Source organism: Sphaerodactylus townsendi, linkage group LG01 (assembly GCF_021028975.2).
Source record: "Sphaerodactylus townsendi isolate TG3544 linkage group LG01, MPM_Stown_v2.3, whole genome shotgun sequence".
NCBI lineage: Eukaryota > Metazoa > Chordata > Lepidosauria > Squamata > Sphaerodactylidae > Sphaerodactylus > Sphaerodactylus townsendi.
Window position 1 is genome coordinate 108,084,641 of NC_059425.1, and position 22,074 is coordinate 108,106,714.

Here is a 22,074-nt window from a genome sequence, read left to right on the forward strand (position 1 = left end):
TTGTAAGCATTTGTTGTACTTCTCATGTTTTGGAAGTTTAGTGAACTTTAGAGCTACTCATAAACACTTGCTACACATGTATCTTTTTTTGAAAGACAGGCAAGGATGTATCTTTCTTTATGTACATGTTGTTCTTCAGATACAGATATTTTTAGAAAGTTCCCAGCCTTTTAAAACATAGTCAGTATTGTTCTGTCAGTAGAAACGATAGTCATTATCCAGAGAAACTCATGCACGCTCAGGTCGAATTTGCAAACAATTTGGTCAACAAATGGTTGCTCTTCATGGATGTTACTGAAATTTCGAACTCTCATGAGTTAAGATGACCTTTTCTCTTAAATTAAAAAAAAATCTGTAACTGGGGACAGGATTATATCATTCCAAAAATTGTTTAACATCACTTTTCCTGTGAAACATGCCCATTCTTGTTGCAATAAAGTGAGATACACCATCTTTCCTGTATTTTGCTCCTCTGCCCAAAAACAATGGGCATTATTGCCTTGTATTAAAGAATGAGAGGAGCTACAGAATAACAGACGTTGTATTTTTCAAGGAATTATGTGAGACAGTTTTGTATAGCCATCTTCTTTTCTAGTTGATTAATTCATCTTCATTTATGTTTTGGGGCTGTGTTCCAAAAAGATGAAATTCAAGCCTGTTATCTACATTTGGTAATCCCACTGTGAATCCCATGCAACAACATTTCATACCCTGTCACCATTATGGATCGTTTTTGAATTGACATTCATTCTGTTTCTTTGGTGTAGATTTGAGTTTTCTCCCTTGTTTTTATGCAGTATTTGTGGAATATGTGATTGGCTTGGAGCAGTATATTCCATCATCCAAATCACACAGCAGCATTGGGAACACTGCAAGTAATTGCTAACAGTGGTAGGAAACCAAAGAAATGGTGAAATGACACTTAGGAGCCTCAGCACAAATATTTATGTATTTGTATAACAAGACAACATGCACACTTGGAAATCCTGCAAGACCATCACAAAATCTGCAGAAGCATGGCTATTCAGAATTGCAGTATAGGGAAATGTACAGACAAGACATGCAAGCATCATTCCTACCAGTTCAGCAATAAATATCACGAGAACTGGGCCATAAAACATCCCAAGTGTATTTCAGCCAACAACAGTCTCTCTGCAGATAGCATTTTTAGTACTTGGAGTATTAGATTAGGGTGGCTAATTAGATTAGGATAGCTAGATTAAGACAGCCAATTATGCACACAGTAGAATATCTGTAGAGGAAATAACAAAAAGTACAAGAATTTGCAAGATTTAATGATCCAATATATGGAGCACCCAAATCTTTATTTTTAAAATGACCAAGAAATTGTATGTGCAGAATAAGTATAAACATACAACTATCGCTAGATTCCACTTGCCTGGAACAGTCTTCATCTATTTTATTTACCTGTCTCTTTTGCTCCCAATAGGGAATCAAAATAGTTTACAACACTCTCCCCTCCCCTTCTATTTTATCCTTACAGCAACTCTGTGGGGTAGGATAAGGCTAAGTGTGAGTAACTGATCCAAAGTCACCCATGACAAAGTGGGGATTTGAACCTGGGTTACCCAGATCCTACTCTGCTGTTATAACTACCATGCTGGCTCTGTTCTGTTTTGTGCTGTGAGCTAAAAGGTTTTTTTCCTTTGGATTGAGGAAAGTAGCCCGATCAAGTTATTTGATGGTAATTTGCAATGCAAGCTGAAGCAGAGCATTTTCCCCTTTCAGACAAATTTTGGAGACTCTTCACTAATGGCCTGTGTATGTTAAGTGCTGTAAAGTCACTTCTGGCTCATGGCAGCCATATGAATCAATGTCCTTCAAAACGTCTGATCATTAAGAGCCTTGCTCAGCTCTTACAAACTGTGAATACAATATTCCTATATAGCTTGTTGGAGTGGGACATATAGCTGTGAGAGTTCAAATGACAAAAATGTGCAGGGATTCTGCATCAATTAGATTGTATTGGACTAAAATGATCTGAGGCAACAATCTTTTGCTGAGGTGACTTTCCCTTCACATCAGTCCACTCCTTTACATCTCTCTGACACCATATTAGGATTTGACTTCATTTCTTATCTCACAAGGTTTATTTATTCTTATAAATTTCTACCTATTTCTTTAGCAATTCTACACTTGATATAACACTATCAGGTTAGCACAGACTGATTCTCCTTTAGTCTTGGCACAGACTCTACACAGTCACTTTCCAGTGACAACCAGTCACCTCACTCTCTCATCCAACTTTCACCCCCTTCCTTCTACATCTTACCTCTCATTTTAAAGAAACACACTCAACATTTTACATTAAAATTACATGGACCTATTAATGTATTCTCTTCTGTTAATGGGTATTGATTTTGAGTGCAAGAAATGATCTGTTAGAAATGTATATGAACAATATATTCCAACTAGTTTACCTGTCTAGGAATGATAAGGTTCACTTTATGAATTAGCTGGCAAAATGAATCCTGACACTGATTTATGAGGCAGTGAAATAACTATGGAGCAGAAGAACATTGTTTTCCGACTGCTATAGACAACGTACATGTGTTCTTTTTTTCCTCCTTCCTTTATTCCACTCATTGAGGATCCTCCCCCTGCCCATTTCTTTGATTGTCTTTAAACTGCTTCCAACTCGTATCTAATCCAACCGCAACCAAAGATGGCTACCTACTTACCCTCCTGTGTAATCAAGAGCACTTTGTACACAAGCCATAGAAGAGAGGGTTTGCAGAACAGACTTACAGAAACAGACTTACGGAAATGAACCCTTCACAATGATGAAATTGGGGGGCAGGGAGTGCTGAAGTCAGTGCTAACGTATCTTTCAATAAAGAAGTCAGTTAAATCCAATCCTTGTTGTCACCTTTATGGCACATAAAAATTAGTATGATCAGCTTCACCGAAGGCCCTTTACACAGCTTGTTGCAGCAGGTACTGGAAAACTTCCTGTTCTTGGATCTAGTTAAAAAAACTTCACAGGGAGGGAGGAGTTTGAACTTCCCCTGGTAAATAAGACAGGCCTGCAGTACTAAGGTTCAACAAAAGTGGTTGGATAACACTAACTGCTTAACATGGCCAGCTCAATAGCTGATCTGGTTTTGGAGAACTATATAGGTGGCCAGTTTGTTCCTTGTGCTTTTTACTTAGATTCCTACGACCCCTCCACAGGAGAAGTATATTGTAAAGTACCAGACAGTGGCAGAGAAGAGGTGAGTTGCTGCATTAATTAAATTCTACTGCCTGTTAAATGATACTAAGGCAATGATGTAGAAATTAATGTAAAAGCATGTAATTAATTGTTTGAAGATCCAAGCTTTTCATCCGTTTCCTTTTAAAATGTTTTAGCAATTTACCAAACTAAATATTTGAATGGTTTTATGTTTTTGGATTTGTTTGGTAAAATTCTCATATCATGTTAAATAGAAGGAAATGTTGAGGCTCCTGATTTGAAGTCTTAACACACTGAAACCTGCAACTTTGTAAAGGGAAGCCCTAGATCAGCATTAATGTCCTGGTATCTCCGGCACCTGGGCAGACATGCTCTTGATATACAAGGTATTTATTATATTTAGAAACATCCAGCTGAACTGGTGGTGAAAGTTGTGTATTCCCAGTAGGAATATCCCAGCTGCAACCTTATGTCTCTAGTACAGAGCATGTCAAAGCAAGGTGAAAAGGCAATGAATTATTGCTATGCTGGAATCTATATTGCCAAATAGACTAGATGCAATTTTGTGCCTAATTTCTTTTTTCTTTTTTTAAGACACCTTTAAAAGATTTAAATAAAATTGACTTATATAGGTCAGTGGGGATATTTCAACAGCTAGCCACTTTTTGGCAGACTCGTCAGTAACCTTTAGCATGAGTTGATCAAATATTTACTAAGCATAGATAATTTATAGTTGAAGTATAACTAGTTCTACTACTAAAGTTTTACTTGTTACCTGAAGGTTAGCAGCTACATAAATACATCTTTAGGGGAATGTGCATTTCAAAGGAACAGATGTAAAGGTAATCTTTGAGGTACCTGATGAAGAAGACTGAGAGGTCCAGTCTAGATAAATAGCAACCGCCTCCATTTTATAAATATTTAAAAGGAACGATGGCTCTTTTTAATCCAGTTGAGCCAGATTATTAGTCTAATCATAGCAAGCATTTGTAGGGAAAGAGTCCTGCTCCTCAGACATGAATGCCAACAGATATTGTGTATAACTATACAGCACTAACACACAGACAAAAGCCAGCCATGAAGACTGCATAGCAATTTCCTTTACCCCACCCACTATTTTTCAAATATAACATGAAGGGCATGTTGTTAACACTAACTGTGTTGGGTCTTTTCCAGGGGTACCTAAGAACACTCCTAAAAGTGCAGAGGCGTAGCTCCAAGGGAGAGGAGGGGCAATACACTGGTCGCGCGTCCCTGTGGCGGTGTGGCGAGGGCGGGGCAGGGGCGTTCTGGGGTGGGGCAGAGGACGCACCAGTGCACTGGGTGCTTTTCCCCCTTGCTACGCCTCTGTAAAAGTGCAATTGGGAAGATTTTTGCCAGTATAACCATGTGTTGGGGCCAGTGGTAATTTCCACTGACTGAAAGGATTATAACAGCAAAATAAGATTTTCTCCCCTTCCCTGCCCAACAGCAGCTTGAAAGCGTCCCAGAAATGCTGCTCCTGGGCTCCAGGAGACCCTCAGGAAAGCATGAAGATTGACTGGAAATCTGCAGTGTAGGGGAGAGTTAGCTAAAATCATACACCCCTTCCTTTAGTGAAAATTTGATGGATCCTTAAAATTAACAACACTCATCCAGCCCATTCTGGTAGCCTTAAAAATCAACTGTTGAGAATTTGATTTGAATTTGAATTTGTATACTGCCCTCCCCCGAAGGACTCAGGGCGGTGAACAGCATCAACATATAATACGTCATAACATAATACAGTACAGAACACTATGATGCAATAACAAAGCTAATTATCCCAACAACAGTAAACAATTTCAGTAGACCCATTAGCAGTATCAATAAAATTAACAAAATCAAATTAACAGTACATAACATTCCCATCAAGTTAATCCAACATAACACCATAGGAACCCTTTGGTGGAGAGCGGTTTATTAACTTGAATAAATAATAAATAAACATTTGCATAGGAAAACACGATAACAGTTACATAATAACAATATCAAAGAGAGAAATGTCACAGGGCAAAAATATCACAACATCACAACATCTATAATGATAACTGGAATCTGTCCAGTTTTCAATGATGCACAGTATGAGGCAGCTTCCCACTAAAGGTGTAAAGGGGCGGGTGCTTCCTGATTTTTGAAGCTGTGTTCTGTGTCATTTGCTTCAAACTTCCTTTCACAAACATGCAGGACAGCTCTTCTAGAAAAAGAAGGGACAGTGATGTGCAGAGCCTCCCCCTTCAGTTGAAACACTGAAGCACTCTAGACCTGGGTTGCAAGCCGTTAAAAGCCCTTGGCTATAGCAACAAATAACCAAGCTCAGGGAAACCCCTGGATCCATGATGGTGAGCCTTTCAGAGAAGGTTGAGGGAGGAATTCCTCAGGAGAATACCATTTTTGGCTCTAATTAAAGGCTTTATAGGCAATTGGTAAGGTATGCCTACTTCTTTTTAACGTTTTGGCGCTTGGGAGTACACTTATAGGCAAGACTTTCCTAAGTTAACAATAACAAAACCTTAAACTAACTGAAGAACCTTATTAAACTAAAATCCTAAACTGCAGGCACACCATACATTCAACTAAAGAGGGGCTTTTATTACATCCTAGAAAGGCATAAACAAGAGGGAAACCACATACCATTCGCACAAACACACATATGCGTTCTCTTGAACCTTATGGAGGCTTCTGAACCACACAAGTCTCCGTGTCTGGGCATGGAGTCAGTGTAGTCAGGCAACCTGACTTCAGGAAAATATTTTGTTCATTTTCCTGGCGGTAACATAAATAGGCCTGTTAGATCTTTTTTCCTTTATTTTCATGTCTGCTACCATGTTGTTAAGAACCTAGTGACAGTGCACAAATACACGCACCCCACATTGCTCTTTGGACTGTAAATGGGTTGGCCTCCCATGTGCATATACTGTCTTGAGGGTCGCTCTATCCTCTCATAAGCCTCCCAATGTTTCTTGCTCTCCATTCTGAAAGACCCTGTTCCTCTATGTCTTATACCTGAGGCTACTGGACATCAGGTTTGTTTCCCTCCTCTTGCCCATTGCTTCCTTCCTTCTAGCAAGCAGTTCTTTTGTCTTGAGTGCTAACAAGAAAAGCAGCTGCCTCAGGGAAATGCAGTCCTTTCTATTTACTAACTTTCTCCGGTACTAGAGTAATTACCTCCATAAAAGTGTTAGGCAATGCTAGCTGCATGCTGGTCATGGTGCACAAACGTCTCCTCTGAGGGGGCCCGCATTTTCCATTCATGGTTGCTTCTGAATTATAAAAGCTGTGGTAAAATAATTCAAGTTGTCCTGAGCAGAAAGCAAAAAAACCAAAACAAAACAATAGAACAACTTTTAAGATGTTGCATGATATTTTGGTTGCCTTATTGCACACTTATTTCTTTGTATTTACCCTAACATTCTGAAATAAATACTTTTTAGAATAAGAGATTGGGCAATCCTGTGTGGAGAGGAGGGAGAGCAGCTCAACACTGCCACCTAGTGTTAGAATGATGCACAATACATTTGAAGGAGGGATAGAAGGCAAGATCCCCGTTCAGTCACTACAATTTTGGCACTACAACTTTGCATCCTCATGCAGTATCCATGAACTTCCCAATACAAGTGGGTGGTAGATACTGCAAGTCAGCTCTGTTTGGTGAGGGAAATGCATGCATTATATATCTATATATGATCCAAAGCTCATATTTTAGGGAGTCATTGAGGTTTTCAAAATAAGGGGCTGAAATCTGTGCTGAAAACTATGTTCTAAGATCATTTTGTTCTCATTCTTTTCATTAGCATATTTTCCTATTCTGCTTTTTCATCACATGAGCTGTATCAGTTTGTTGTCTTTTCAAGGTCGAGGCTGCAGTCAAAGCTGCCCAAAATGCCTTCCCAGGATGGTCTGCCAAAAGTCCTCAAGACAGGTCAAAAATAATGAGCAAACTGGCAGACCTCATCGAGGAAGATCTGGAGTCCTTTGCAGAAGCAGAATCCAAAGATCAAGGTAAATGCAAAAGGCTGCCTTGAGCACTGTTTTCAAGTGGTGACGTGCAATATGAATAGATTGACTGAGATGAGGTGGCCCAGAACATGTAATAAATTGTTGAAGTACTTAAGCTTAGCACAACAATTGCTCAGCATTGTGTAGTGGTTAAGGGCAGGAGGATTCTAATCTGGAGAACCGAGTTTGATTCCCCTCTCCTCCACATGAACAGTGGATTCTAAGCTGGTGAACTTGCTGGGTGACCCTGGGCTAACCACAGTTCTCTCAGAACTCTTTCAGTCCCACCTACTTCACAAAATGCCTGTTGTGAGGAAAGGAAAGGACAGAGTTTGTAAGCTGCTTTGAAACTCCTTATGGTTGAAAAAAGCAGGCTATAAATACAAACTTTTGTTCCTCTCATCTTGATTTCTCAGACTGTGTGAGGCGCTCCCTGTGAGCAGCTCCTTGCTGTCAACCCTGCACTTGCAATGTTCCAGTTCAAGTTGGGAGGGGCTGGCCTCAGATAGGGCCAGAGAAATGGCTAACGCCTGGCTCTCTTCTTCCCTGGCAGGGAGATTTCCCAGTGTGCACAGGATCCTCCCTTGCCTCTCTCTTCTCTGGCCAGGCCCTTCCTATTCCCTAACTATCCCCCCATTTGCTTCCCCCCAGCCACCCAGGTCCCCTGGGCTTCCCCTTCCCTCCCAACCCTATCTTCCCAACCACCCCTAGTTGTCCCTGCCCCACAGGCCTGCTCAGCGACCGATGGGCAATGTGCTGCCTCTCCCGTTGCCACTGCCTTGGGTGACCCCACGTCACCATGGACCCCGGCTGTTGCAGGCTGTTTCTGCTCAGTTATCACGCCCTTCCTGCAGTGGGGATTCCCCCCCCCCATGCCACAGTCTGACCGATCTCACCACAGCTGCCTCTTTCTTGGTGCCACACTCCTTGCTGGGGCTCTTTGGCTTGATGTAGCTCCTTAGCCTGCCACAGCACTTTGGCTCATCAAAATAGGTCTTGTCTCCTGGGATGCCATGTGGACTGGCGTTGATGCCAGTGGTGAGGGTCACACTGGCTGCACAGCCCCTTTGCCCCCCCCCCCTTCCTCAGTGGATTGCACTGTTTAAAATTTAGTTCAGGTTTCAGGTTTTGAAAATGTGTACCTATCCAAAGTATTGCAACGAACCATGTCAGAGTTCAGTGACGCTAGCCAAACCTCTCTTTGTTTCAGGGAAAACAATTACATTTGCTAGAATGGTGGACATCCCCCGAGCAATATACAACTTCCGATTTTTTTCATCTTCCATTCTTCACCAAACAACTGAGAGTACACAGATGGACCATATGGAGTGTATGCATTATACTGTGAGAACCCCAGTGGGAGTTGGTAAGGTCTTCCAAAAAACTGAAGTTACATTTTTTGTTGACAGAATGAATATCTGTTTTGGAAGATATCTTATCTAAATACACTGAAGGTTTCTTTTTAATCTCTTTTTAGCTGAATTTCAGTTTATGACTTTAAATCCCCCCAGTGCTCATTAATTTGGGGGGCGGGGAATCAAGGCACAGGTGGCTTATGGTGACCACATAGGATTTTCCAGGAAAAAGATGTTCAGAAGTGGTTTGCTGTTACCTGCTTCTGCATAACGTACCTAGACTTCCTTGGTGGTCTCACACCAAAATATTGACCAGGGGGCCAACCCTGCTTAGCTTCTGAGATTTGATCAGACTGGGCTATTCAGGTCAGGGCAGTTAAAAAAAATTAAAAGACACCATCAGAGGCGTAGCTCCAAGGGGGGTCCTCCCCTGTGAGGTGCGTGGCAAGGGTGTTCTGGGGGTATGGTGGGGGCGAGATGGGGCGGGACGGGGTGGAGGACGCACCAGTGCACTGGGTACTTTCCCCCCTTGCTACATCTCTGGACACCATAGCAGTAACTCTACAGTGATGGCTGCAAGATACTAAAAACTTGTCTCAAATTTTCATTGATATTGAAAATGTTTGTTAATTCTGCCATTGCTGCAGAATGGAGTAGTAGACGCTCTTGGTCTAAGGATCAATCCAGTTTTTACTAAATATTTCTGATAACTTCACAAAATAACAAGCAAACAATGTTTCAATCCATAGCTGGTTAACTCACAAAATATCAGTATATCTTCTCCATGCAGTGACCCTATAATATCCTTTTCTTCCTTTTGCTTTGGACATAACCAAAAAAGCCCTTTTTATTGTTTTTAACATCTCTTGCAAGTCTGAGCTCATTGTGGGCTTTAGCTTTTCTGACTTTGTCCCTAGATGTCTTGACTATTTGTTTGAATTCCTCTTTAGTAATTTCCCCCCTTTTCCATTTTTTGTACATGTCCCTTTTATATCTGAGCTCACTTGAGGGACACTGATGCAGGAGTTTGAAAATGATAGTTCTGAAAGAATAACTGTCTCTCAGATTGTGTTTGGTAATTATGATCAGAATATTTAGTGCTGTTTCATTGTGTCTTCTTTACTTCTAGACCAGGGGTAGGGAACCTGCGGCTCTCCAGATGTTCAGGAACTACAATTCCCATCAGCCTCTGTCAGCATGGCCAATTGGCCATGCTGGTAGGGGCTGATGGGAATTGTAGTTCCTGAACATCTGGAGAGCCGCAGGTTCCCTACCCCTGTTCTAGACAGACAAAAAACTAATAAAGGTCTGAACCGAAACTGTTAAACAAAAATCATTTGGTATATGCAGAGAAGGTTAGTGGGTTGTTGAAGATGCTCCACTGGTGGGCATGGAACTGGGTTCACATCTCCCAGTTAGGATCAAGGCTCATGTGACAAGGCAGATCTGTGATTATTTTGTTCTCCTTTTAAAAATTAGATGCTCTGGTGGCTCCAATTTTGGTCAGAACAGAGTCTTGGGGAGTATGTTTAATTCTCCACTCAAACTGTTTCTCTGATCTAAGTTGCAGCCCTCCAGAGGGAGAATTCCTTCCTTATTTGATATCTGAGTGATTTTTTTTCCACATAAAAATCTTTAATAATAGACCAAGCTGCAAGCAATTAAGGAAAATAATTGTACCCATTATACAAAAGCATAATTTCCATGGGAAGTCCTTATAAATGAATATTTCCTAGGTAGGGTAGCAGTTTGGTGTGGGACCTTGTATGTAGTTATCACTGAGGCACACAGTAAAAGAAAACAAGTGAAGTGCTTCTTCCACAGGGCTTGACATCTCTTGGACGATGTCAAGGGAATCGGAGCTTTTTGCTAAGTGCCAAGACTCCTTGTCTGAACAAACTTGAACTTTTTTTGGCCTGCTTCATTTCCTTCCTTCTTCAGCTGGCTTAATTAGCCCTTGGAATTTGCCGCTTTATTTGCTGACTTGGAAAATTGCCCCAGCTGTCATGTGTGGAAACACTGTCATCGCCAAACCCAGTGAAATGACATCAGTCACAGCTTGGATGATGTGCAAGCTTCTAGACAAAGCAGGTAATCCTGATATCTGCCAAGTCTTAATATGGGGTTGTTGTATAATACAAAGTGATCTGTGATCTGTGAAGAGGCAGCAATGGAACAATAACGGTACTGCCAGCATATGTCTTCTCTAAGGCCTTAGATAACATGACCATTTTTTATGGTACTTACGGGACTTCAGTAGATATCAGAGGCATAGCTGGGCCATACTGCACCCAGTATGGCCCAGTACGCACTCTTTGTTTTCTACCCCAACCCTTTGTAGTGCCCTGCTCCCCCCAGTGCCCTGCTCCCCCCAGTGGGATCACGTAGCCCTGCCCCCACACATTGCGTAACCCCGCCCCCTGCGCATCCCTGCTGCCTAGATTTGCCTCTGGAGAGGGTAGAAGCCTGCCTGCACAGACCCCGGAAGGATGGAACAGAGGCATATCTAGGGAAAATGGAGTCCAGGGCATAATCTAAGTTTTATGCTCCTCCCCGCTCCATTTTCCCTAGATACAGTGGAGGGGGGATAGAAATCAAGCTATCTGCTGATCTCACGGAGGAGCGCCCAGGTCTACTGCTGAGCAGACAGGAAGGGGCCCAGGGCTACTGCTTGGGAAGGCTGGAAGGGGCCCAGGGCTACTGCTGGGCAGGCTGGAAGGGGTTGAGTTGGCATGCTGGCACGGGCTCTGGCTCCGGAGGGTCAGCGTCCTCACTCAACCTGGGGCACCCATCTTAAAGGGAGAATCTAGGCTTCCTAGTTTAAACACCATTGAAAGTGATGCTCTTTGGGGGTGGATTCCCCCCTCTCAAAATAAAACAGGATCACTTTCAATGTTGTTTAAACTGGGGACCCCAGATTCTCCCTTTAAGGAGGATTTAAAAGAAGAATCTGGGGTCCCTAGTTTAAATAACATTGAAAGGGATGCTGGAATCCACCCCCAAACAGCATCACTTTCAATGGTGTTTAAACTAGGGAGCCTAGATTCTCCTTTTAAATCCACCTTAAAGGGAGAAGCTGGGGTCCCCAGTTTAAACAACATTGAAAGTGATGCTGTTTTGGGGTGGATTATCCCCCACCTGAAACAGCATCACTTTCAATGTTTAAACTGGGGACCACAGATTCTCCCTTTAAATCCATGCTGAAGGGAGTGGATTTAAAAGGAGAATCTGGGAAAATTTGGGGAGGGGGTGCAATTGTTAAGCTAGTAGCACCAAAATTTCAGGGTATTTTAAGAGACTCTCCTGATGATACCACCCAGTTATGGTGAAGTTTGGTTCAGGGGGTCCAAAGTAGCCCCCATCTCCTATTAGCTCCCATTGGAAACAATGTGGAATGGGGCACCTCCTTTGGGAGTCCATAACTTTGGACCCCCTGAACCAAACCTCACGTAACTTGGGTGGTAACATCAGGAGAGTCTCTCAAAAAATCCCTAAAATTTTTGTGCTGCTGCGCCCCCTGCAGGCCAAAAACTGAAAAAACACTAAAAATACAAAAAACCCACAAACAAATCTGAATTTTTGCACCCCCCTTCCCGTCTCCCTAGTAGCTACGCCTCTGGCAGGTATTGACAGAAATCATTACTACTTGTTTGGGAAATGGTCATATATAAGGCAGGGGAAATAGTGTCATATGCAATCAGCAGCCATTGTAGTTAGTTGATCTTTGATATTAATTACTTTAAGGAAAGACATTGCCTCATTTAGAGACTGCAGCAAGTACTTTAAGTTTGCTTGTGTCTATCTGCTTAAAAGATTTTATACCATGCTTTCCCACAAAACTAAAGAAACAGTACAACAGATTTTTAGTTTAAAATAAGCCGACTTCTCTCATAATTGGCCAGTCTCAAATGTGATTGTCCCATTTGCCTTATCACTTCAAGACTGTCATGGGATAAATCTAGGCCATCATGGGATAAAACTTACACTCAACAGTGGGTTGGTGTCAGTCTCTAAGGAAGCAGGCTTTCTTCATTTATGTTGCTCTCACTCTGTGATGGAATCAAATTGCTCCCTCTTTCTTCCTTAATATTCTGTATATTTGTGGATATAAGGTTTTCCCCCAGGTGTTGTGAACATCATATTTGGGCATGGCTCCAAAGCTGGGGATGCTTTAGTCTCCCATCCTGAAGTGGCACTTATTTCCTTCACTGGAAGCACCCTTACTGGTCAGCGCGTCATTGAAAGGAGTGCTCCGTTTTGTAAGAAGCTCTCATTGGAGCTTGGAGGCAAGAATCCAGCCATTATCTTTGAGGATGCCAATTTGGATGAATGCATTCCTGCCACTGTAAGATCCAGCTTTGCTAATCAGGTATGTGACAATGGACAACTCTCAGTTTAATGCTTGGCGACTTTCGATTACATCGTTTTGGACGATACTTGAGCGTTGCTGCGTCACCGCAGCATTGGTGCCGTGGCGACACCCGTGCAAACTCTCTGCCTATGCTGCTTTTACCATCCTTTTACTGGGTTTTTTGGCCCATGCAGAAACAGCCTAAGAGATAAGGGAGGGTTTCAGGGATGGGTGATGGTTACCTGTCTTGCAGGGATGTCCTGGGAAAGCAGTGCTAAAGAGGAAAATGAACAGTGTTTCCAGAAGCACCAAAGCTGAAGAGACCCCCGCCTTTTATGACACCGCATATTCTTGGCAGCACAAGACACACACACACAAATAATGAACAGCCAAGGAATCAATATTTGTATCCCAAACTAGATCCTGAGGCAGTATGAGGTAAGCTAGCTGGAAAGCCAGAAACAAAGAATTGTTTACATTTTTGGATTTCCAACAAAAAGATAGGACAGGCTTGATGAACTGTCAAAACCTGGGCTATTCTCTTTAATACCAATTGATTCATCAAGAGAATGCCTGGGCTATTCTTTTGATTGGTGGGATGGTTGATTGGTGGGATGGTTGCAGATAGGGTAAGTAATGGTCTGCCCAGAACACTGATTAAGTCACCTGAGGGTGACACAATGGGGATTAGCTGGCCCCGTTGTTGGGCCAGGAGGAAAGTTCAGTGATGAACCAACTTCCTGCCCAGGATTGCCACACAAGATGGTACCCAGAACTCTCTGAGAAGCATCCATTTTTGTGAGGAGTGCCTTCTTAGCATCCCTTTGCAGGAAGGGGGTCTGGCTGCTGGCACCAAGCATTAACACATTTGAGATGTGACTCTGATGGAGCAATTTTATACCTTACCTTATCCCAACTCTGTTACTTATTTACTTTTCTCATCTCTCCATTCTTGCCTGTGCATTTTTTCTGTTTATGAGGTTTGAGAGAAATTCTTCTTTCTGTGAGATTATCAAACTTTCAGTTAAGTTATTCTTTCACACTACTGTGTTCCATGTGTTAGAAGGAATAATTTTGGCAATTTTCAAAAATAATTGTCCCTGTCCGAGTTATCTCTTTTCTCATTCTTTCAGGGTGAAATATGTTTGTGCACAAGCAGAATATTTGTTCAGCGGACTGTTTACTCACAGTTTTTGAAAAGGTTTGTGGAGGCTGTCAAAAAATGGAAGGTTGGAAGTCCTTCAGATCCTACAGCTGACATGGGAGCACTAATAAGTAAAGAACATTTAGCAAAGGTAACACTTGTGCCCAAATGACATAAACACTGAGGGACATCCCTGTTAGCCTGCCACCACTGAAATTTACAAAAAGAGCCCTTTGACTTCTTAAAGACTAGCAGATTTGTTGTCTTTTACATTTTTGTGTCTTAGAAAACTCACTTCATCTGGTACGTGAAATGCGCCCTCAGTTTATGGACATATATACATGGGATCAAGAAAATTAAACAAATTTAAATAGGGGCAGTGTGCTGAAGTTGGCCAATGCCACAATAAATGTTGCACCATAATAATTCCTTGAAAGCTTATGAAGAAGAAGAAGAGGAGGAGTTTGGATTTATATCCCCCCTTTCTCTCCTGCAGGAGACTCAAAGGGGATTACAATCTCCTTTCCCTTCCCCCCTCACAACAAACACCCTGTGAGGTAGGTGGGGCTGAGAGAGCTCCGAGAAGCTGTGACTAGCCCAAGGTCACCCAGCTGGCGTGTGTGGGAGTGTACAGGCTAATCTGATTTCCACAGATAAGCCTCCACAGCTCAGGCAGCAGAGCTGGGAATCACACCCGGTTCTTCCAGATTAGATACATGAGCTCTTAACCTCCTACACCACTGCTGCTCCTCTATGCCATAATTTATGCCAAAATAAATCTATTAATAATTATGTTGCATCCTTCACTGATGTTGGCCTGGGTCCCACCCTCTGGGTCCTTGCTTACTGCCTGCATCCCATCAGGGCTCCTCTTCCTTGCCTGAGCAAGCCTTGGAATGGATAGGCCCCCGGGAGGTGTTTCTTTAGTGCTCAACAAGCATCTGTCTACCTTTTTCTCCCTGGTGTAGGCTTTCCAACCACCCTTCTCCTTGGCTGACCTTTCCTCCCCCTTTTATTCCTTACTGTGACTCCACCTCCTCTTTTCCTCCCAAGTCCTGCTCCTCTACCTTTAGTGCTTTAATTTGGTCTCCTCTTTTACTGGGTCCCACCCTTCCCGAGGACAGGCTTGGGCTCACCCTCTGCCTCCTATGTTGAGAATGGGGACTCTTTCCCATCCTGGTCTTTAATGGACCCAGTAAGGCAAATACAAACAAATCAGCTTTTAATAACTTTTTCAGGGCCATCATCTTTGTGGGGCTCTGGCAGGGGGTGGTTTCTTTGAGGTAGAAACATTAAGCTTGAAATTAGATGCAGGTGACTCTCCTTACAAGAACCTCCAAGTTTGGTGAATATTGGGCTAGGGAATCAAATTTTATGGATCCCCAAAGAAGATGTCCCCATCTGTCCTCCACTGGAAACAATGAAGGACAATCTGGGGGCCCATAAAATTAGACTCAAGCATCATCACACTCATCAGTTCTTGTAATGAGAGGCACCAGCAGCTGCATTACAAATTTGGTGCCTCTACTTTAAGAATATCCCCCCAAAGTTTTCCCATTCATTTCAAGGGATCTGCTCCCTTTAACTTTTAAGGGAACGACTCCATGTCATGAGAGAGGCAAACCTCTCTGTGGTTCTGTGGGGAGTATTTTTCAAGATAGGGGAACCAAATTTTCAGTAGAGCTGCAGGTTTCTTTCCTTATGAACTCCTTCTGTACCACTCTTGTGTCTGGGTGGGCATTCCAATGCCAGTTTGACTCTCCACCGGGCAACCTGTGTGCTTTGGAAGCTGTGGGCTGGCTGGAGTTGGGGCTGATTGATGTCCTGAACTGCAAGAAGCACTGGGGCAATCTTCCTGTCTGTCTCTTGCTGACCCTCTGCTTGGTGGAAATCACATCCCCAGTAAGTTGTGGGTCTGGGAGGGAAGAAACAGCTCTGGTAGGGATCTCTACAACTGGTGGTCTCTACATCATGCTGGCTGTTGGCCCTCTTCACCAGCTCCCGAGCCCTTCCGTCCCTCAGTTTTTTGGCAGCCTGGCAGCTGAGATGGGGAGCCAGGTCCCAGGTCAGTGAGGCCAGGCTGGCAGTTTGATACATCCTCTGCCCATCCATGACCTTATAGGCCCTCAAGGAAATATTCTGGGGCTGGCTTTGCTCAATTGCCCCTGTTAGGGTTGGCCCCAGACAACTGATATTCTTCAACAATTTTGAACCCTGGTGTACCTGTTAAAACTGGACACAACAGGCATGTAAATTCACCACACATGACAAGAGGCTTAAATTAGAAATGCTATTTTTTCTCATCTTTCAAATGCATTGTTAGTGGGATAGGAAATTCTAGCATCACATTTTAGATGCCTAAGATTTTTTCCTGCAATGATTAATATTCATTCTCAAGATTTATTAAATATATGCAATCCCTAGAACAACGCGCCTAGATACCAGGAATATATTCTATCATTCTACCAGCATGGCCAATTGGTCATGCTGACAGAGGCTGATGGGAATTGTAGTTCCTGAACATCTGGAGAGCCGCAGGTTCCCTACCCCTGCCCTAGAACAGGGGTAGGAACATAGAAGCTCTCAGATGTTCAGGAACTACAGATTCCCCATCAGCCCCTACCAGCATAGCCAATTGGTCATGCTGACGGGAAACTGATAAGGTGTAGTTCCCTGAGCATCTGAAGGCCCTAAGGCCACTATAGTCCCATGTTTGTCTATATATCTGGTAAGGCACTCAAAAATTATAGGCCTTTCTAAAAATACATTTTTGTTCCCTTTAGGTAAAAAATTATATCCGCAAAGCTCAGGAGGAAGGAGCTAAGATCTTGTGTGGTGAGGGAAAGGACTTGCTGTTTCTTCACCCAAGAAACCAAAATGGCTACTTCATGCTGCCAACTGTCATTGCTGAAATGGAAGATAACTCATGTTGCATGCAGGATGAGATCTTTGGTCCTGTGACTTGTATCACGGTATTTGATACAGAAGAGGAAGTGATTAGGAGAGCAAATGCGGTCAAATATGGCCTGGCAGCCACTGTCTGGTCAAGTAATGTGGGAAAGGTTCATCGTATTGCTAAGAGACTCCAGTGTGGATTGGTGTGGACCAACTGTTGGCTTATCAGGGATTTAAATTTGCCCTTTGGTGGCACAAAAGCTTCAGGTATAGGCAGAGAGGGGGCAAAAGACTCCTACGAATTTTTCACAGAATCTAAAACTGTGACTATAAAACACTGAAATATACCAGTGGAAAGATGCCATATCATCATAAATGAGCATTTCGGTGTGGAGCTGCATCTCTGTAGATATGACACTATTAAATGCCCTGGTTTCTTGAAACACTTTATTATTTATTTATTTGGAGATATTTCTGCTTTTCATGGTCAAAGTCCTTTTCAGTGAGGCTAACAAAAGTCATTTCATAGTGACAGTTAAATTGGAAATCAAGCAGATAGCACACAATGACTCACACAGGAGAGGTGGGTTGGCAAGGGAGTTAGACTGAGGAAAAGGATACTGTACAGGTCTTTATGACAGCTGGTCTTTCACTGCTGAGTCTTGGTCAATTGGCTGCCTATCTTCCTTCCTGTGTAAAAGAAACTTGAATAGTAACTGTGGATCCCAACGCAGTAGGAACACACAGACCCTGCAGTAGGAACAAACAAACAAACAGATTGGTGCTCAGATGTGTGAGTGACTATTTCAATTCCTTCCCCCATTCCACCATGCTGCCCATTCAGCTTCTACCCCTTGGAATTGTACATAAAGCTGGTCTGCTCCCTGAAACAAGTTTGAAAATTACGAGGATGAGAATCACAGTACAAAAGAAAGTAGTGTCCAGGTTCATTTGAGGTGCAAATCAGAATGAAAGCATCTCAACTTAGAGCCTTTCTGCATGTTTTTTGGTGGGGGAGAGGGTTCAGTTCTCTCCCCATATGCTTGGATTGATCCCTTGATTTCCATAAGCATTTTTGTGCCTTTTTACTTTGTTTCTTTTGAGACAACTTTTACCCTGATCCTTTTCTGGAAGCTGATTTGAATCAACATGTATAATGTTCCTGTCCATTTTCTTTATCCCACCATGCGCATCCAGCCCACTTTTTGCTGATTGGGGTGTTGTCATTTTCAAACCACTTTCTTGCATCCCCACCAAAGTCAAGTGGTTTCATTTTTTTAAATTTTAAAACAGCACTACAATATTAATATATCAATATACTTCTGTAATGATAAATCAGCCAGGTTACATGAATTTCCAGATTTTAATTATTTTTAAAAAGCAAGTCTCTATCCTTTTCCCCAACAGAGATGTAAGGAAAAAAGGAGTATCTACATGAGGGAAAAGAACAGAGACTTACTTAAAAAAAATTAAAGCTGAGAATTCAGTGAACCTGCTTGACGTATCATTACAACAGTATGTCAATGTGAGCTTGTACAAAAAATAAAAGTACAGGTGTTATGACACCATTGATGCCACTGATGACAACACTGAAAATCCTGATTGTTGAAGGCATGTGTAGAAGAAAATAAACTGACTCCACAACTATGAAAATGCAGAGGGATTGCAGATGTGTGGAAGACTGCTTATGGCTCAACTGCCAAGAAAATCCAGAGTAAGTTGAACATGCAGAAAAGCCCCTAGTTTCAATTCTGACTACAGGCTGTATGAATAACTTTTTAACCAGACTGATCAAGAGCATGCTGAGATCTGAGTTCAAGTTCTGGTGGAACTATGGATTTCCTATGTGCTCTTTGGTTTCCTTGAGATTCCTGAATCCAAACCCAGCATTCAAACAATAGTTTCACAATGGCTTCCAGGCACAAAAAGAATTAAAGGCATCTTACCTCCACAACTTTTATTTTAATATGTCCATTTTCAGAAGGAATGGTTCTGTGAAATAGAATGTAGCGATACTTGCCTGACAAAACTGAAACGAGAATGAACAACAAACTGGAAATAGATCCATATTCCCTAAGTCTCTCATCTATGCCTTATGAGGAGAGATTTAGGGAGCTGGGTGTGTTTAGTTTGGTGAAGAGAAGGTTAAGAAGTGCCATGATAGCCATGTGTAGATATTTGAAGGGATGTCATGTTGGTGAGGGAGCAAGCTTGTTTTCTGCTGCTTCAGAGACTAGGACCAGGAGTTCAAGGTGAAGGAAAAGAAATTCCAGAAAAACTTCCTGACAGTAAGGGCTGTCGTAGTGTGGTGGAGTCTCCTTCTTTGGAGGTTTTTAATGAGATGGCCATCTGTCAGGAGTTCTTTGATTATGTGTTCCTGCCTTGCAGAGGGTTGGACTTGATGGCCCTTGGGGTCTCTTCCAACTCTATGATTCTATTCTAAACTGAGTGGAAAAACACTTGGTTGAATAGCAATTTTTCTACTTCAGATGTATTTGTGAATAATGGGCATAAGAGGGCACTAGAGCACCTTCATTTTTGTAAGTCTTTAAGAGGCCCTGCTCTCCTGCTGTGTTTAGAATAGAGCGCTCTCTCTCTCTCTCTCTCTCTCTCTCTCTCTCTCTCTCTCTCTCCGATTTTAGTTTCCTTCATTAAAATTTTACTGGGAAATCTTTAAAGCAAGGGAAAAACGTATGGATTTGGGTGAATTAGAGCAAGTTTCTTCTAAGCTTAGTGTCAAAAGGCAAGAAAATGATGATTCTTTCAAAATTGGAAAGCACAATAACTTTCATTGACGAGCTCTACAGTGTAATTCGAAGCAGAACTACACTCTCCTAAGCCCGTCAGTGTCACATGGATCTGCCTTATAGTAAAGCAGACAGTAGGTTCATCAAGATTGTTATTGTGTATACAGACTGACAGGGGTTCTCCAGGGCCTCAAGTTGAGGCCTTTCACACTACCTGCAATGGCCACAGAAAGGTTTAAGGTTGCACTGGCATTTTTATAGCTGCCAACATTTTGTAGTTTTCCATTCCAGGGGCTATTTATTTTTTACCTTTGCTGCTGCCAACTGTTCCATCTGGAGAAAGAAATCATGTAGCCGTCACAAGGATTTTGTTTAATCACTTTTATGTAAGACTGAAGAGTCTGTCCATCTGTTAATTCTGCCAGATGAAATCAGCAACGTCTGATTATCTCACTAGTAGTAGCAGACTCCCACCTCATGCATGGCTGGAATCTTGTTATATTTTCTGAAAATGCTGCTACTAAGTTTGAATGAGACAAAAATCCTCATACCAGTCACCAACCTGAAAATTATTTAATTCTCTAGAGGACATTATAAACATTAGAGGCTTGTTAGAAACAGATAGATATTTTGTAGAAAGATGAAAAACATACTTTCATAATGGGACCTTAAAGGTAGAGAAAAGTGGGAGTAAACAAACCAGCTGTTCTACTGGTCTCCAGTAGGTGAATCACTAGCTACTGACAGGTTACCAGTTACTGAAGAGTAATTCATTCAGTAATTCATTTATGGTGCACCCCTAAGAATTTAATGGCCAGGGCAACTGCCCCTCTAGCCTCGCTATACTACTGTTAAGTCCAACTGAATGAAAGCAAACTGGATGCTCCTGAGTCGCCCTCTAGCTGCTGAAACAGGAAGTGCATTTACAGCTCCTTTTCATGTGTGCCTTTTCTTGGCATTGAGGTAACAGCTGCTTAGGCTGGATCCAAGTTGCCCCTACTGAGATGGCGTTTGCAAACTAGTAGCTTTCTTGCATTCCTCTTCCCACAGAAACTTTAATACCTCCACTGATAGTCAGGGAACTTTCCATCATGATTTGACGTTTGTGCAGGAGCTACAGAAAATTGGCTGAGATCACCTCTTCACAAGCTATTTTGCCCTATAGGCTTCACATGCCCTATAGGCTTCACATGAATGACATGAGATGGTTGCAAGAATAAAAAGGGGGAGAGTCATACATCTATGATTTGCTAAGCAGACTGAATGGATGATGTGCAGATTAGCAAACTGTTTAGAAAGCATACCATGTAGGTATGAAATGAAGACTGAACATAGAGTGACAATTGTAATTAGACATTATGTAACAAGTCCAGAGCTGAGCTGAATTGCTGGCCAAATTCCAAGCCCATACACAGAATAGGTGGCACTCATTGTATCTGGCTTTGGTCATCTCCTCTTGTTCATGCTGGAACATTCTTATTCTCACAGCAAAATTCGTTCCCTGAAACAAAGAAAGGACTTTGGTCAACTAGCTCACAGTGATTCAATAACACACAGCCTCCATTTCTAATAACACTTCCCTTTGCTAAGCAGAGTTCTTAGAAATGATTTTCAGCCCAGCCTTGGGAGAAAAAAAATCAAGCAGATTCTTCTAGATCTAATTTGCTTGCAAAGCTGCCTACTTTTCCTAACTTTACTTTTCAACTTTTCATAAATTGGTAGTTTTTTAATTTGAAAATTCTAGGAAAAAACCCACTATGAAATTCCACCGGAGATTCTATTACTCAGAAGGAACAGCACAGGGTACATTGTTGAGAATGGTAACACCCTCCTTGTTCCATCCAGCTCCCCCTCCTACCTAGATTGAGTGACACACAGCAAACATGTTGTGCATAATTGGCCTCTGTCTGTGTGCATGGCAAGCAGTACTATAACTGATCTCAAAGGAACAAGAAATGATCATTTATAATTTTAATGAATGTTTAAAAAAAGTGGTTCACCAAGAAGAAAAAGAAAATAAGTTTGGAACAGAATAAAAGGAGGAAGGGAGTAGCCTCAAGAAACCTCAATAGTTCTTTGACTATCCATGCTGGAAGCCTCATATTACAACAATTTTTTTTTAAAAAAACTTACTACAAAATGGACAGAAAAAATAGCAATAGATAATTCCAGAATAAGCAGTTATTTTGGGGTACTGAAGAAACCTTGCCAAACATCTCCTTCCTGTGATGATGTCATGAAAGCGGGGATGAGAGTGTCCTTTTCTCAACTATTGTTTTTAATTGGGTCTTACAAATGATGCAAAGCAAAACTACTATCAACCATACTGTGAAAAACTCATTATGTTTAAAAGAAAGCCACTAAGCTTC

The 22,074-nt window shown here is 42.0% G+C and overlaps 1 protein-coding gene across 1 annotated transcript; it reads left to right on the forward strand.

Moving 5' to 3' along the window:
- The first annotated feature begins 8 nt into the window (after positions 1-8).
- On the forward strand, positions 9-17,401 carry ALDH8A1 (aldehyde dehydrogenase 8 family member A1). The gene is made up of 7 exons (XM_048490226.1): positions 9-3,236; positions 7,069-7,216; positions 8,424-8,579; positions 10,510-10,659; positions 12,681-12,937; positions 14,053-14,214; positions 16,847-17,401. Exons 1-7 carry the CDS (start codon positions 3,099-3,101, stop codon positions 17,297-17,299), a joined length of 1,464 nt encoding a protein of 487 aa, XP_048346183.1. The 5' UTR covers positions 9-3,098; the 3' UTR covers positions 17,300-17,401.
- The last annotated feature ends 4,673 nt before the right edge of the window (positions 17,402-22,074 follow it).